Source organism: Solea solea, chromosome 1 (genome assembly GCF_958295425.1).
Source record: "Solea solea chromosome 1, fSolSol10.1, whole genome shotgun sequence".
Classification (NCBI taxonomy): Eukaryota; Metazoa; Chordata; class Actinopteri; order Pleuronectiformes; family Soleidae; genus Solea; species Solea solea.
The window spans coordinates 10,184,903-10,202,529 of NC_081134.1; the positions used below are offsets into that span (position 1 = coordinate 10,184,903).

Consider the following 17,627-nt stretch of genomic DNA (forward strand, 5'->3'; position numbering starts at 1 on the left):
GGGACAAACATTATTTAAGGCTCCACTCCACTTTGATGAGAGCCAGGGTCGCGCTATAGTTCAAGTCCAAGGGCAGGTCACACTTTAACCTGTAGAAGAAAAATGTAATTTTAAAAGATGTCAAATGTCTTCTGTACTTTATGAGTTTGTTCCAACAAAGTGATGGATAAATAATTATACTGTGTGGTCATTATAGCACTGCTAAAACAACATGTTCAATATTTAATCTCAGGAGGTGACATTGCTATAGCAACCACATACTCAGCTGATCAGCCACACAGAGCTGATCCCCCCCTCCCATCCCTCTGTCATCCCTCCTGTTCTTATTTATCATTTTGATGTTTCATAAGGGGTCATTTAATTTAACTTGTCTTACTTTTCATGTATTATAAAAAAAATATACAATTACTTTTTTTTATTACTTAATTTAATTATTTTAAATAAATTAATCTCTTAATCTGGCATGGAGCAACTGTGCAACCACACATTTTCCTCCAGGATCAACATAGTATTCTAATTATTCTCAATCTTCTCCACAGTTCGAAGTCTCATGTTTGAAGCCTGACAAAAATGCGATTGACAGACGGACACTGCAGTCCCTTCATCATCTGTGATGTCACTTTGTACATCAAAGCTAATTAAAAAATGACTTTGATGTAGTTCACAGACAGAGTGTGACAGTTCAAAGTCATCAAAGGACCCTTTGTCTTTGCTAAGCAAAGTTTGAAGCCTGTCAAGTTGGAAGTTAACTGTGGGACAGAAAGATATACAGACCTTCCTCGAAGAAAGCGGTACGGACATATTTTGTTTTACTTTTATGCGTCTCGACTGTCTATCCTGCTTGTTTTGGAATGGTAATAATTAATGTTTCAGGCTACCTTTTCAGTAACAGTGTGTAGTTTTGTTTTTCTTACATCAGTGAACAAATGAAAAACCTCTAGATGTTAAATTAATTCATTAAAAGTATACATAGTTTTGTTAATGATGTTTTCTATTGTAAATGAAGAGCAGAAAAAAAAGAGCAATTTATGAGCAGTTTATACTTTGCTAAAAAGTTATTGCCAAGTTGTTGATATCATAAGAGCTTTTTTGGCTTTTGCACATTTCGATATTCAACTGGTCAACGTAAACAATATAATACCATATTTTGTGTTTTATTGTGAAATTACTCTACTCTAAAACAACATTTTAAAAGTGCGATTTATACAGTCAAATGCAATATTTATACAGTCTGTAGTTGACACAAAGTAATTTCTGCTCTGGGCTCTGATATCTGAGTGCTGTGAGAGATGTAGTTCATCTGCTCCACCACAAGGGGGAAATCTCCAAAATAGGAGCAGGTGGATCAGGCCGTTCGTCTTTGTATAGCGGGGCTTCGGTCTACAAGCGAGGTCCAGTAGATCTGGTAAGAATAGTATAAAACTGCGAACAAGTGCGTGCTATTTCAGGATTAAACATGTGGGGGAAAAATGGCCGTTTCGCCACATTGAGCATGTTATTGTGTATTTGTTATCTATATAAATCAGCCCTGACGCTGTCTGATAGCAGCTAAATCTAACTCACCGGTCCGTTACTGCAAACGTGGCGCTGTTTAGCCTCGCTGTATACTTTCTGTGCCGAACTCTTTAACAACTGTTAGATGAGATGTGGAGCAACTGCGGTGCTTCGTTTCACTTTATTAGCTTAGTCAAAAAGAAGTTATGTATTTGTAGGCAATGTCACTTGTTTGGGTGTGTCGCGCAAAGCCACATCGGTCTCCAAGTTGGAGAAAATTAACACCGAGGGGAAAACAAGACGATGTCAATAATCACTAATGAGACATTTTAAGAGTTTGAATCGACGTTATCTTTTCCTCCCGCAGAAACACACCCAGCAGTGACTTTTCCGCACAGCAGAGTGCAGTGTGCGCACAGAAATCTGACCAGACCAGGCTGTGGCGTCGGAGCTCGCCCGCTACAGCAGCCTTTTTTCTGCATCATCTCGCGGCGGCAGCAGCAGCAGCAGCAGAGGGACCTCCTGTCCTCAGACAGCTGGAGGCAGCGTGAACAATAACCCATCATCACACACTCAAAGACCAACAACCCGCCGACAAAATGGTGAGTCGACATCGGGCGTTCACGCGCTCTTTTATTGTGTTACGTGCTCGTGTGTTAAAACACAAGAACGTGCCGGGATTTGCCCTTCGTGGGCTGTCATGACGCGTTTCATGTGTGTTTTCTGTGAGAATGTGTGAGTGATTTGAACGCTGAGACTTGGTGTGAAGTTGGCATCGCAATTACGCAGCGGTGGCGGCTGGCAGAGCAGGCCCGAGGCCTTAGTCGTGGGCCCCGCTCTTCTACACTGTGACGTTCATCGCAAACGGAACCGTACATGTCACAGTGCCGCTGCCGTGGCTCGCATGTCATGTGCCGAACACACCGTGAGACGAAGAGCGCCGCGTCCCGACCGGTGTCATGCCCGCGACCGGTGTCATGCCCGTGTTATGACTGTTATAGATTCACATAAGGAAATGACACAATGCTTTATTATGTATTCGTAGGCCTTCGCCCACAGAGAGCTGCAGTGTTTCATAAGTGACTCACGATGGTGGATCTTTTTTTTAATAGCTTTGAATTATTTATTACTGTGATCAACCGTGACTTTGACCATCAGTGAAAGCCACTGTCTATCTGTTTTTGTCATTATTGTGTCAGATAAATACTTTATTTAGGCAAGAGTCACCTGATCAATGTGTGGCAGTTGATCTTGTCTTAGGCACAATAGCAAGTCATTGCATAATAGCTCCATTGAACTCCACCTAAACTAAATGACTCTAGTCAGGGTGAGGCACGCATATTTGGGATTCTTAATGTTAAGATGGTTTTGATCTCAAACTTCTGTTTATATAGAGACAGATTGATGGATCATATATACTGTAACAACATATAGTGCATGTAATATGTATACATTTTTGTACGTATTCATATGTGTATAAACATAATTCCAGTGCCTTGAGATTGTTAAGTGGCACGACTTGGCCCATTCAGTGGTGACTCAGTAATTCCTGTTGCTGTTGCCTGATCAGAATACAGGTAGGAGAGTGGTCATGCGGTTCCCACTCTCCCTGTTAGGCTGATGGATTCAGTTTTCAAACATGTCTTTCTTTTCATATCTTGCAATAAAAATATTCTTGGAGCGGCTGCAAAACTCTAGTAGTGGACATGAATAAATATATTTGTGATGAATATGATTACATAAGTGTCCCCAATCCTTATGCACAACTCTGCCTACCTTGCCAGGTGAACTTTACTGTGGATCAGATCCGTACCATCATGGACAAGAAGTCCAACATCAGGAACATGTCCGTGATTGCCCACGTGGATCATGGGAAGTCCACACTGACTGACTCCCTGGTGTCCAAGGCAGGGATCATTGCTTCGTCCCGTGCTGGGGAGACTCGTTTCACAGACACGCGCAAGGACGAGCAGGAGCGCTGCATCACCATCAAATCAACGTACGTGATTCAGCAGAAACACAGTATAGGAACAACTCTGTCTATGTGCAGACAATAAAAAAAGGTTCTGATGACTTAGGATAACAACCGTAAGGTTGGGATGAACACATAAGTAGTGATAAGCACATCAATTAACATACCTTTCACCTGCCCCCCCCCCTTTTGTAACACAGGGCCATCTCCATGTTCTACGAGCTTGAGGATAATGACATGGCATTTATCAAGCAGTGCAAAGATGGAAACGGCTTCCTCATCAACCTGATTGATTCGCCGGGTCATGTTGACTTCTCCTCTGAGGTCACTGCTGCCCTCAGGGTAACTGACGGAGCGCTGGTGGTGGTTGACTGTGTCTCAGGTAATTACATAGTAGCTCATATTGTCGCCTCGCCATCTTACACACACATAGTCTTGTGTTTTCAACGAGGCCCATTTTTAAATTTTAAATATTTCTCTGCCAGGTGTGTGTGTGCAGACTGAGACTGTGCTGCGGCAGGCCATCGCCGAGCGCATCAAACCAGTTCTAATGATGAACAAGATGGACCGTGCGCTGCTTGAGCTGCAGCTGCAGATGGATGAGCTCTATCAGACCTTCCAGCGCATTGTGGAGAACGTCAACGTCATCATCTCCACCTATGGAGAGGATGAGAGCGGACCCATGGGAAGCATCATGGTATGGCATTTGGACTGCAGGCACACATGTAAGTGCCAAAATGGTTGATACCACTCTTGATTTGTAGTTACTAAGACTTTTCCCTCCCACAGATTGACCCCGTCATCGGCACAGTTGGGTTTGGCTCTGGCCTCCACGGCTGGGCATTTACCCTGAAGCAGTTTGCTGAGATGTATGTGGCCAAGTTTGCTAAAGGTGATGCTCAGGTGACACCAGAAGACAGGTGTAAGAAAGTGGAGGACATGATGAAGAAACTGTGGGGAGACAGGTAAACACGAGGCTGCAGATCAGTGCGCTCACAACTGCAATCGCTCTTTCACCTGTTTCAAAAAGCTCATCATATTCTGCAGCTATACGTTGCTCTGTTAATGACTCAAACATGTCAACTTGATATTTGAAAATATGTCAATTTCTGCTTTCAGATATTTTGATCCAAAAACTGGGAAATTCACAAAGTCCTCCACCGGACCTGATGGTCAGAAGTATCCTCGCACCTTTTGCCAACTTGTTTTGGACCCAATCTTTAAGGTACCTGAAATGAAAAAGTTTATTTTACTTGATGAATGGCATGAACTGTGGATGTTTTATAATGTTACACACTGGCTCTTTTTCTTAGCTTGATGTTTTTCTATTGTCATCCCTTCGCCACCTACTGGCTAAGATATGAAGTACAGTGTCTGTTTCTATCACTTTAATATCTGTTATGTCCTCTCTAACATATCAGATTAACATGTAGACCCCTTTCATTGCAGTTGGATAAATAATTATCTTGTCCAAAAATATAAAATGGACGACTGGAGTTGGATATAATGTGGGAGACCGGCCAAAGCTGACCCTAAATACAGTGAATAGACTGCAACAAATTTTACGAGCATTATTTAATTTCTCACTTCTAGCAGTGAAAAGGAAATATAATTTCATTGGGAACTTTAAGGTTTAGTAAACCTTTCCTTTCTTTTTCACTGCTCTGATATAACCCTAACCCTTCTACAAAAGATTAAGCATCGAACACATTTTTGAGTCACAATGTTTAACATTAACATTTTCTAAATGTTTTTCTCATGCCGTAATAGTTTCAAACACCCTCTCGATCCTCTTCAGGTGTTTGATGCCATCATGAACTTTAAAAAGGACGAGACAGCCAAACTTATTGAGAAGCTGGACATCAAACTTGACACGGAGGACAAGGAGAAGGAAGGGAAGCCTCTGCTGAAAGCCGTGATGCGTCGCTGGCTGCCTGCTGGAGAAGCCCTGCTCCAGATGATCACCATCCACCTGCCCTCCCCTGTCACTGCACAGAAATACCGCTGTGAGCTGCTCTATGAAGGGCCTGGAGACGACGAGGCTGCCATGGGTCGGTACAACGTTTCTCACAGCACCATGTATCACCATGTAGACTACATCTCCCCCCAGTGATGAGTACTTTGTTTTGTCTTTACCAGACTTAAAGCTTACCATATTCTCCCTGCTCAGGTATTAAGAACTGTGATTCCAAGGCTCCGCTGATGATGTACATTTCCAAGATGGTCCCAACCACTGACAAAGGTCGTTTCTACGCCTTTGGCCGTGTGTTCTCTGGATGTGTGTCCACTGGCCAAAAAGTGCGCATCATGGGGCCAAACTTTTCCCCCGGAAAGAAGGAGGATCTGTACATCAAACCCATCCAGAGGTGAGCATGGTTTGTTTTATAATAATACTGTAAATACACCAAGCATTCGGTGGTCTCTTTCCCTTGTGTTGGCAGTGTTTTATTCATACATCCCTCATGTCTTCCTTCCAGGACCATTCTGATGATGGGCCGGTATGTGGAGCCTATTGAAGATGTCCCCTGTGGCAACATTGTGGGTCTTGTTGGCGTGGACCAGTACCTTGTGAAGACAGGGACCATTACCACCTTTGAACAAGTACCGTATTTCTTTTATCCTCCCCTGTATGACAGCACATTTACTATGTGTATGTATACTGTAGTCATTTATTACTGTTGCCACTCTGCCTGCAGGCCCACAACATGAGGGTGATGAAGTTCAGTGTGAGCCCTGTGGTCAGGGTCGCCGTAGAGGCCAAGAACCCTGCTGACCTGCCCAAGCTGGTGGAGGGTCTGAAGCGTCTGGCCAAGTCTGACCCCATGGTGCAGTGCATCATTGAGGAGTCAGGGGAGCACATCATCGCTGGAGCTGGAGAGCTGCATCTGGAGATCTGCCTGAAAGACCTCGAGGAGGACCACGCCTGCATTCCTCTGAAGGTACTGTGGACAAAGAAGCAAAATTTAAAAATGAATTAAAAAGGATTTAGTCGACATGGGACAAACCAGATCCATCAAGCTTCTTCACTTGTCAAAACTACTTATCCCGTGACAATAAACATATTTTTTGAGACTGTAATGACATTCTAGCACACGGATTTTGGATAGCCCATTTCCTTTGTGTCGTAAATCAATCAAAAGATTAACCAAGTAAAAGCACACTTATTGGGGATCAATATAAATGTGGACAGTGGTGTTTTCTGTCAACATTAAACTGTGGAATCATTTTTCTTATTGACAAGATTAAAACACAAAGTTGTCTTTTTTTGTCCATTTTTCCTCAAAACATCAAAATAAGAACCAACATTGGAAGCTGTGGCTAGAAATTAATTTATATTATCCTTTTTTGGTTCTATAATCTCTTCTCCTCTCATGTCTTCCCAGAAATCGGACCCAGTCGTGTCTTACAGAGAGACGGTGTCAGAAGAGTCGGACCAGATGTGTTTGTCCAAGTCCCCAAACAAGCACAATCGACTCTTCATGAAGTCCCGTCCTTTATCCGACGGTCTGGCAGAAGATATCGAGAAGGGAGACGTCACCGCTCGACAGGAGCTGAGGGCTCGCGCTCGTTACCTCACTGAAAAGTTTGAGTGGGAGGTGACAGAAGCCAGGAAAATCTGGTGCTTCGGTCCCGATGGAACAGGGCCCAACCTGCTGGTAGACGTGTCGAAGGGCGTTCAGTATCTCAACGAGATCAAGGACAGCGTGGTGGCCGGTTTCCAGTGGGCAACTAAAGAGGTGGACTGCAGTTTGTTATTATGATTTAATATAGTTGTCATATTACATACGTTCGGATTTCGCTTTAACAGATTTAACCCTGCAGGGGGCTCTGTGTGAGGAGAACATGCGTGCAGTTCGTTTTGACATTCATGATGTCACGCTGCACACTGACGCCATCCACCGCGGTGGAGGACAAATCATTCCCACAGCTCGTAGGGTCCTGTATGCTTGCCAGCTCACTGCTCAGCCACGTCTCATGGAGCCAGTTTACCTGGTGGAGATTCAGGTACGTGTGCACAGGGTTTCTGCAACAGCAAAGAGAGAGGCCTCAAGGACAAGTCAATACACACGTTTCCAAAAGTTACACACTACAGTTTTAACATCCATGTCTACATAGTGCAGACATAGTTTTTTTTTTTACTGTTTCAGAATGCCTTACAAGTCACTTTTGCTTCACCATGTTTACACTCCTGTACCTGTGGTCTGTACAGTGCCCAGAGCAGGTGGTTGGTGGGATCTATGGTGTGCTGAACAGGAAACGAGGTCACGTGTTTGAGGAATCACAAGTGATGGGGACTCCCATGTTTGTGGTGAAAGCTTACCTGCCTGTCAATGAGTCCTTTGGTGAGTAGCTGTGCTAATTCCCTGTATGATCTTGCTCGTATTTCTATTGTTGCATGATACATATTGAATAAATACTCTCAGCGTAGCTGAAGGTTTAAAGAAGCCAAATCTCAGACTTTTATAGACACTTTTCAAGACCTCTTTTAGACTTTACGTTCACATAATGTTAGTAGACAGTATATAATAATTGACGATTATGTGAACATGGTCCCAGTTTCTCTGTAACTCACATTCTCGTCTGACAAAAGAACACAATTTATCCGTCTTTCATTCTCCAGGGTTCACCGCTGACCTGCGCAGCAACACTGGAGGCCAAGCCTTCCCTCAGTGTGTGTTTGACCACTGGCAGATTCTCCAGGGAGACCCCAGTGATCCATCCTCTAAACCCTTTCAAGTTGTTGGTGATATTAGGAAACGCAAAGGTCTGAAAGAAGGCATTTCTCCCCTTGAAAACTACCTGGACAAACTTTAAATACTGAACCTGGATTTGAAAAAAGAAACCAAACAAAAACCAAATCAATCTCTAAACCCTACCCAGTGGGCACTTTACAATCTTTGAACAGGCTTAAAATTACACTGCACAAAGTGTTTTGACTTTTGAGTCTGGAGCAGAAATAAAGCTCCAGTTTTCATTTTTTGCTAGTGGAAGCAGTGACGCTTCTTTCATTTCACAGCTAAAGAACACCAAGTGCCTAGGGCAAGGGTTTTGGGGAACAATTGGATCAAAGCAGTTGTATTATTGATTCCCCTTTTCTTTTATTCCTCTACATCCTCTCATCTGCCAGGGTGTCTCTACAGTGCACTGTGATACTGCTGCAATAACGTATACTTAAATGGGTCAATGGGGAAATTAATGAAAACATGACATGTCAAACTTGCTGGATTTGGAACTTTGTTCAGTGGATGTTCATCACAAAATAAATTCATTCCACTCGCCATGAAAATGACTCTTGAGTTTCTGTTATTCCAGTAGTCATCTTGTAGAAATTGAAGGAGTGAGATGTCAGATACGGCCAGATTATTCTCCTGTTAGGACTAGGGGCCAACTTTGATGTCAAGCCTCCATCATGATGGTGCCTTCAGACACTTGACAGTCTATCACAGGGCTAACACAAGTCATGCTATCAGTGAAATTTATCAATTCTCCAAATAAGTTAAAGCAATTTTTAGCCATGAACTCCACATGATTAAATAAATATTCACCAGAGTTTGAGCAGCAGCATGATCCAGTTGATGGGGCAAGCATCCAGTTAGCAGGACACTTGTCTGTTCACTCAGTTTCTGCTTGTGGTGTCCTTATATGAACTTACAGGGACTTTAACTGGAGGTTTAACCAGCCGACATTTGCAGTCACACATCCTGTCCCTACGTACAACCTCTGAAGAATCTAAGGTGTTCAGTACATTTCTGAAAGCAACTGCTGTGAAAAAGTATTTGCCCGCTTCCTGATTTATTTTTTCCTTTTTTTTTTGCATGTTTGTTACAATTACATGTCTCAGATTATCAAACACATTTTATTATTAGACAAAGATAACCCAGGTATCTATTAAGGGAATAAAAACTATCCAAACCTACATGGCCCTATGTGAAAAGGTAATTGCCCCCCTTGTAAAATGATGAAGTAACTGTGGTTAATCACATGTTTTGGAAAGCTGAGTGCAGTGCAGTGAGGGCCATTATTCACAAATGGAGATAACATAGAACAGTGGGGAACCTTCCCAGGAGTGGCCGGCCTACAAGAATTACCCCAAGAGCACAGCGACGACTCATCCAAGAGGTCACAAAAGAACCCAGAACAACATCTAAAGAACTGCAGGCATCACTTAAGGACAGTTAAGGTCAGTGTTCATGACTCAACCATAAGAAAGAGACTGGGCAAAAATGGCACGCGTGGCAGAGTTCCAAGGCCAAAACAACTGCTGACCATAAAGAACATAAAGGCTTGTCTCACTTTTGCCAAAAAAAACATCTGGATGATCCCTGAATTTTTTTTGGGACAATATTCTGTGGACTGATATAACAAAAGTTGAACTTTTTGGAAGGTGTGCGCCCGTTACATCTGGCATAAAATAACACAGCATTTCACAAAAATAACATCATTGGGTTCTGCAGCAGGACAATGATCCAAAACACACCAGCCAATCCACCCTCTGAACGGCTTAAACAAACAAAATATAGGTTTTGGGGTGGCCTCATCAATGTCCAGACGTGAATCCAATTGAGATGCTGTGGCATGACGTTAAAAAGGCAGTTCACACGCGGGAACCCTCCAATATGGCTGAATTCAAACAATTTTGCAAATAAAAGTGGGCCAAAATTCATCCACAGCGATGTGAAAGACTCATTACCAGTTATCACGCATGCTTAATTGCAGTTATTGCTGTTAACGGTGGCACAACCAGTTATTTAGGTTTAGGGGGCAATTACTTTTTCCACATAGGGCCATGTAGGTTTGGATAGATTTTTGTTCCTTAATAGATACAATCATCACTTAAAAACTGCATTTTGTTTTTACCTGGGTTATCTTTGTCTAATATTTAAACTTTAAAAGTTTGATAATCGGAAACATGCAAGTATGATAAACAGGCAAAAACATAAGAAATGAGGAAGGGGGCAAATACTTTTTCACAGCACTGTATATCTTTGGATTAAGGAAGCCGGCAGACTAAAACCCTTCTGGTCAAATAGGGCTTTTGAACCAGGGAGCTACATACCAAGGACCACACTGCTATGTGGCCCTCGATTTGAAATGACTAATCTTGATTTGTCAGGAAAATAATATCGTCCCTACCAGCATCTCAAATGTGAATATTTGCTTATTTCTTGGGCTGTCCTATTAGTTTGCTCCCTAGCAACCCCTAATAAGTGAATTTTCATGCATTGGACAAAAATCAACCAAAAATCTTTTTTGTTTCCATTTCCAGTCTTTATGTTAATGTTGTAGAAAAGACTGAACGTACCATCCTCATTTATGGTTAACAGATTGGGCGTTTAAAAAACAAGCTCAGTAGTTTTCCTCACTCTTTAATCAATAGTTATTTCAAGTTACATATATAGTTAATAAATGCCACTTTAATATACAACCCTTAAACGTTTGCCCACACTTTTTAAAACAAAGCTAAATAGAAACTTATGAAGAGTAAGTGTGCATCCATAGAACAACCAAATTAACAGATGCCAAGTGCAAGGTATCCCCGTTATACGCAACTACCAAGCAAGGACACAACATATCACAGATTGTGCTGTATGTAAAACCCCAAGATTTGCTCATAATAATCATATTGTTAAGATTAATAGACGCCTGGTTCAAATTTGCCAAGCGGTGTGAAGCCTATGAGGTCTGTCAGTCTACAGAAGTCATGTGGAATTGCATGAAATGCTGGTCTCTACTAGACAATAAAGATCGATCATGGCAAATATGATAAACTGTACATTAATACAGTTACGACTCTCCTCCGAACTAATCCCGTGGAGTACAGAAAGGGGAATCGTACAGCTTTTATTAGAATTAAGTGTCAAGTTTTATGCCGTCCAGCCACAGCTGTGACAAGGATACTGTGTTTGAACCGAGAGGCTTCTCCCTCCCTCTCACCTTTCATTGTGGAGGTACAGTCATGTCTGTTTTTTTGAGACTTGCATCACTACAACACAAAGGGATAAAAGGGAGTCACCAAGAAAGAAAGACGGCATCTCAAATGACAAACTATGCCCCATGTAGTGGCCTACATCGCTTCACGGCTATTCGTCTTCCCATGTAGTGCACTATATGGAGGGAACAGTATGATGTCTGACAAATAAGTCCCCAGTACAGATGCTGAGACGTGGCCCTGCGCTGGTGTCAGGCTGTCACATTTGATGGAGGATTGTTGCGGTGTCAGAGGTGACTATGTGTAGAAGATGACCTCAGGAATCTGTCCGTCCTCTACAGAAGTGCCGTTGTTGTTGCCTGCTGCGTAGCAGAAGGTGAAACAGGTCTTTGTGCCGGTGGTTGACGACTCGTGTGTTACCTTTCGCATTCCCTTCGTCCCATAATGAGAATCTGGACCCTGCATGTCGGACAAAGGGAAAGCTGAGCTTAATGGTAATATAGTTTAACAGCATAGTAGAAGTTTCTTAATCCTGTTTAATATGTAATATTCACTCTATTTACGACAATTACCAGACCTTGAGTGTAGCACAGGCAGTGTAGCTGACGTTGGGTAGTATCTCCACAGGTTCTTTAAACATGACTCTGAAGGTGTTAGCTGAGCCATCACAGCTGAAGCCTGTATCATTCTGGCCCAACACTGTGTTGCTGTCTGTATGAATTATCTGCATGAGGTGAAGGCAAGCATAAACATCCAAAACATCAAGACAGAGAGCGAGGGAGAAACAAATGTACAGATTCTACCCATTAGATACAATTCTGCTTCATAAAGGCTAAGCCTCTTGCACTGAGGAAAGGGAATTGTTGCATATGTGGAGACACATGCTGTGGAAAAACTACCTAATACAAAAATATTTTGGTGCTATGTCACTAAACTCTTTAACCACCCTTTTTATTTGATTTGATTTTGACTGCCGACTGAACGGGCAGCTTTAAGCATCCATACCTGTATGTTGACCTGGTAATCTGTGGGCCCGTGTATGGAGCCGTAGAGGCCGAACCCAACCACAAATATCCTTCTGTTTACCGAGAACCTGGGAGGAAACAGGGAGTAGGAATATTTTCAGAAAGCAAAATACAACAATCATTTACTCTAAAATTACTGAAAGAAAAGAAGATTTCAATTTGAAATGCCTGAAAAGTGCTCAATCATAAGCATATGAGAAAAGAAGAGTTTTTAACCTGGACTCAAAAATATTCATTTGGTGCTGATTTCAGTTCCACTGGTAGCTTGTTGTTGACATATTTGGTTTGAACTCTGGGCTTGACTAACTCCATATGACTGCTGAAGATCAGATCTGAGACTATCGGCACATCAAAGTTAAGGACTCTGGCTTTGGTTTGTAGAGACTGTGACTCCAGGTATTTACTAACAACAGTCCTCTCTTTATTGCCAAAAACAATAACACTAACCACAATAGTCTTGACAGACTGGAATCTAGTAAATAATCATTTATCAATTTAAGGGCATTTCACTAAATTTGAATTCGATTTTTGACAGAAAAGCCAGACTCTTCCCTCACCGTATGCGATCGCTTGTTCCACTGTAGCCCCAGCGGCTCTCCACCTGTCCAAAACGTGTAATGCTGCATTCCTTCCCACGGAGGCAGCAGCGAGGTCGGTCGATGAACTCTACACGGGGCTTTGGGTTTACTGTGAAGTGGAGGAAGAGACTTACCACCTCTCTGTCTGTAAGAATATTAGACTGGGCTGGACCTTTAGACACAATGAAATAACAAAAAAAGACAAAAATCAGAGTTTGGGGTGTGCATTTGGGAAAGAGTGTGACAGCATAACAAACTGAGGTAAAGAAACGCTGTCATTTACCTGCAGCAAATTCCTCAATGGTCATGAGAGGGAAGCGAATGAGTGTCAGGGCTTTGCCCAGGACTTTGCGTTTGTTCTCAGGTGTGGGCTGTAACTGCTGCCTGTGAGTTTCAGCCTCTGCCCAACGCACCGAAGCTCCAAACAAACGCACCTCCCTTACCCCTAGAGTATCCCTCTCCAACACTGCTACCAATGTATCTAAAGGAGGGAGAGATTAAAAAGCAAAAGGCAATTTTACACATGGAAACAAACAGTCTTCAAAGGAATGACAATACTCAGGATGGGAGAGGAGAAATTACCCAGGTCTATGTCTGTAAAGCCTTCAGCAGCAAGAGCGTCTCCAGTGTTCTTATCAATATTTTCTAGACAAAGGCTGGCAAGCTGAGGCTCATCAAACAACCTCGCCTGAAAAAAGAACATGTCACAGTTTGAGAAATGCATTTGTACATGAGAAGATGGTCTAGTTACACATTCACAAAACTGACAACAGCAAATAAAAAAGTTAATGATTTAATAAAATCCATATGGAACGATATCCTCCATGAGCTTCAAATATGCAAGTGAAAAATGCATCTGCTAAACCAGAAAAGAAATATGACTATCTTCTGTGATGTGTGGTGTTTATCACACAAAAATATCTATTTTCCCCTCTGCAACAGTGCAGAGGGGAAGTTCACACCTGATGTGATGTGTGCAGTTCACACCTGATGTGAACTGCAGTATAAGGAACTGTGGCATTGTGCACATGGATGAAAACATTTTTGACACATGTGAATGACTTATGATTTGTGTCTAAAACAATGATGTCAAAGAAACCATTTGCTTCTACTAAGCCAATAACAGGATGACATTCAGTGTGCAAGGGAGGAGACCTGTGTTAGCAGCATGAAAGCGTTGTCTGCTCTGAGGTTTTTCTTGAGGAACTCCACACAGTGAGCCTCCAGGGCTGGCACTGCATACTTCTTAGCTGTATAGAGTGTGGTCATCACAGTCTCAGGCCCAATCTGGACTTCATCAGAGTAGAGAAACCTGGAGGAGTGCCACAATGTGTCATCAAGGTAATAATTTAAAAGCATAACTTTTTCTGAGACTAAATGCTAAATTTGACTATTTACATGCAATAAATATGCCACTTATATATTAATAACAACTCGAAACCTCCACCAAGCCAAGGCCACACAGGTTTACCAGTGGCACAGCACTCCCCCATCTTACAACTTAAACAATTGTTTAAATGTCCAAATCACCAAATTACAATTTTTACTACATCCTCAGAAAATCTAATTAAAACTTGTCTTCTTTTTTATAACGTTGCTCTGAGACAGACAAGTACACATAATCAAATCAAAATAAAGACTAGACATGACATGACAGGACTAGGGCTGCAGCTAACAACTGTTGTTCTCATTATCAATTAACATCATTTTCTATTAATAGATTAGTTGTTTGGTCCATGAAATGGTGAAAAACTTTAAGCTGTGTCTCCCACACCACAAAGTTACAATGTTTACAAAATATCTTGTTTTGTCCACTGACCAAAATATTATTTGTTCATAGTTTCATTGTTATTCTAGAAGAGCAAATCAACACGATAATAACTAAGTGTAGGAGGTTGAAATATGAGATAACAAACGATCAAACAGTTAGTAATTCTTCAAGTCATCGTTTCTTTGTTGCATCGCTTGACATGCAAACCCTCCCTTAAAATGTCTAATCATGTCGCTCCTTACTTTAGCAGAGCTAGAAAAGCAGCTGGTTCCACATCAGGGAGCTCGATTTCCGTTGAGGTCGTCGCCATCCCACCGTTAAACATCGCATCGAACACTGCGCTACCCACAGCCAGTACAAACCTGACAATGAACAGACTGAGTCAGCAGCAGCAGCAGCAACATGCGCTCATATTGTCAGTGTTGTTCACGCCGCAGACACACGTCTTACCTGTGCGCAGGTATCCTCTGAACACCCATCCCTTTCCCCACTAAGAAATGAACGTCACTGAGCACCTCGTTGTTGAACAAGAAAGCGAACCTCTCCTTGACGGTGCTCTTCGTAGCCTGCCAGTTGTACACGGGCTCTCGGTACACCAACACTGACGCAGCAGCCGGGGTGGCGGTGGGCGCTGTCGACAGAGCCGCGTTTGACGCTGCGGTGGCTGCCATGTTGGACGCCGGGGTAGCCATGGCTCCTGTTGCCGCAGCACCTGTCGCAGCGGACTGCTGCAGAGAGTTCTGCGCAGTCGGCGGCGGTCCGGTCGAAACACCGTTGCTGTCTCCGCCGCCAGGCCCAATCTGCGGGTTGGGACGCCTCGCTACTCCTGGCGCTCCCCCAGCCGCACTGACCGCTCCGCCGTTGGAGGCTGGCATGGAGAAAACGCTGTTGCTCGGCTGGCTGTTTCCCAAAGGACCCGGACCGGAGAAATTAAGGCAAGGAGGCCTGCCACTGTTGTCTCCCGCAGCCATCTTGAAGCTAGCGTCTGCGTAAACAACACACTTCTTCGTTTTGTATATCTGGTAGTCTCAACGGGCATGCCTTGTCTTTTCTGCCCCCTGGCGTTTAATATTGGTAATACACGACACCATCGACGTTTACGGAAGGGCAGTTTTTCTCACACCACTTTATGATTTATTAATTATAAGTAAATCATATAAATATTTATTTACTACAAATAAATCATCAAATTTTTGAGCAATTGTTGATCAAATTAATTGATAGTTCCTTTCAAAATTCCGTCCACATATAGACAGTTTAAAACCACATTATAGGCATAACAGGCATTTGAGTTCAGGCTTTGTGTTTAGTGCTTCATCATACTTCTGACATAGTCACACAGACCTCTGCTACCCCTGAAATTACACAATTAAACACAACTGCACAAGTGGCTGCTTGGACCCCCCCTGCTCACCAGGAAGAAGAACATTTTAGTGGTTTTATTTTGTAGTTGAAAAATTGCTCATTTAGTGCACATTTGCAAATCTGTTCTAAATAAAGTAATTAAACTGGTTTCCTTGTTTAATTCGAGGTCAGTAAAACAACATTTAGTGTTTTTACAACTACAAGTCACAATAAAATTACGAATAGTCAAAATTACATCACAGTTGTTTGTAATTCCAGATAATCAAGCTTCAAAGGCTTACCATAGCTCTGTTTTTGTTTTTTATACAAGCCTATCGAAGCACAAGATGGGGGCCTATGTAGAGCAAGACCCATTGCCTTAAGTACTTATAAAATACTTATACTATTACTTTGCTATGAAAACCAAACCCTTTTTTTTATTTTAAAGCATTTACACACGCATAACATACTAATGTGTTGTATATTAAATGTATATCAATAAATCCCTCCTTTAAAAGAACGAAAACGCTCTGTAACGCTGAGAAATATGAATGAAATTCCTCGTCGTCTTATTGTTCATTGAGGACATTACACTGGTATTACATCCTTCCTCACTCCACTCCCTGCTGCTACTCATCAAGCGTGACGTCAGCGCGGCGCGGCAGAGCTGTCCTCGCGCGCGGAGGGTCCCGCCTGCTGCTTAAACAAGATGGCTGTACGCGCAGGAGGAGCAGTAGCAGCAGCAGCACCGGAGGAGGAGGATAACTGAGGCTATGCAGAGGAGGAAGGACAGGGGGAGACGAGGGTTTGTTTCACTCCTGTGCGCCTGGTCCTGCAGTCAGAGTAGCGGCTTCACAGAGGAACGGACGCCGTGACACGATGCTGCTTTGTGACCGTTACCTGTCAGGGTGACGGCTGCTTCACTTGCGTGTCTTTATTGTTATTAGCTTTTCTTCTAAACTCAGCACCAAACAGACTGAGCAAACAAATCACGGAGCACTCGGCAGCAGAGGACAACCGGGGACGCTCACTACATCACGCCGCTGACAGAGATGTCCCTGCTGTGCGTGGGAGGTAAGAAATACCGGAACCTCCATTTACAAACGCTCCCGTGTTTGGAGTGAGTGAAGCCGCAGCATCTGTGTGTGTGTGTGCGGGCTGACAGCCCGTGTGGACCGAGCAGCAGCAGCGGGTTTATGCTGAATAGTCATTAAATCACAGGGATGGTGAGCGAATACTGTTACTGCTGCTGAATCGATCACATATTAGTTCCATCTACTGTTACTGTGTGTTTTCATAAATGCGTTTTATCTTGACAGCGAGCATAAAGGTGATATAAATCCACAGGTTCGTGACTGAGGGATAGTGCGCGCGCGACAGACGTTAACATGCTGGTGATGGAGGTTCATTTAATGTATGTGAGGATGAAAACCTCTTATTCCTGTTCCTGTGTGTGTATGTGTGCTCGTTTTAGTTGCCTCTACAGGACATTTTGTGTTATAAACACTGACAG

At 42.9% G+C, this 17,627-nt stretch overlaps 3 protein-coding genes across 5 annotated transcripts in view; 2 read left to right on the forward strand and 1 right to left on the reverse strand.

Moving 5' to 3' along the window:
* Positions 1–656: 656 nt before the first annotated feature.
* On the forward strand, positions 657–8,753 carry eef2b (eukaryotic translation elongation factor 2b). Of its 3 annotated transcripts, none has more exons than XM_058644591.1 (15): positions 657–791; positions 1,862–2,096; positions 3,279–3,493; positions 3,667–3,848; positions 3,952–4,163; positions 4,256–4,431; positions 4,586–4,691; positions 5,265–5,517; positions 5,637–5,832; positions 5,944–6,067; positions 6,163–6,405; positions 6,850–7,203; positions 7,289–7,471; positions 7,677–7,809; positions 8,088–8,753. In XM_058644591.1, exons 2-15 carry the CDS (start codon positions 2,094–2,096, stop codon positions 8,279–8,281), a joined length of 2,574 nt encoding a protein of 857 aa, XP_058500574.1. In that variant the 5' UTR covers positions 657–791; positions 1,862–2,093; the 3' UTR covers positions 8,282–8,753. The 3 variants fall into 3 exon arrangements, with proteins under 3 accessions (XP_058500574.1, XP_058500583.1, XP_058500564.1); XM_058644600.1 differs by having other exon boundaries at positions 778–854; XM_058644581.1 differs by lacking the exon at positions 657–791 and adding an exon at positions 1,260–1,405.
* A 2,064-nt stretch (positions 8,754–10,817) lies between these two features.
* LOC131455733 (BTB/POZ domain-containing protein 2) lies at positions 10,818–15,780 on the reverse strand. Its single transcript, XM_058623501.1, has 9 exons — positions 15,221–15,780; positions 15,013–15,132; positions 14,155–14,311; positions 13,582–13,687; positions 13,283–13,480; positions 12,979–13,171; positions 12,402–12,489; positions 11,974–12,120; positions 10,818–11,855 (listed from the first exon to the last, which is right to left on the reverse strand). The coding sequence occupies exons 1-9, from the start codon at positions 15,739–15,741 to the stop codon at positions 11,694–11,696; spliced, it is 1,692 nt and encodes a 563-aa protein (XP_058479484.1). The 5' UTR covers positions 15,742–15,780; the 3' UTR covers positions 10,818–11,693.
* Positions 15,781–16,779: 999 nt separating this feature from the next.
* LOC131455742 (protein unc-13 homolog A-like) overlaps positions 16,780–17,627 on the forward strand; it is a 30,535-nt gene continuing 29,687 nt past the window's right edge. The window contains exon 1 of the mRNA XM_058623512.1: positions 16,780–17,188. Coding sequence (XP_058479495.1) covers positions 17,167–17,188 — 22 coding nt within the window. The 5' untranslated portion in view covers positions 16,780–17,166. The remainder of the gene's footprint in view (positions 17,189–17,627) is intronic.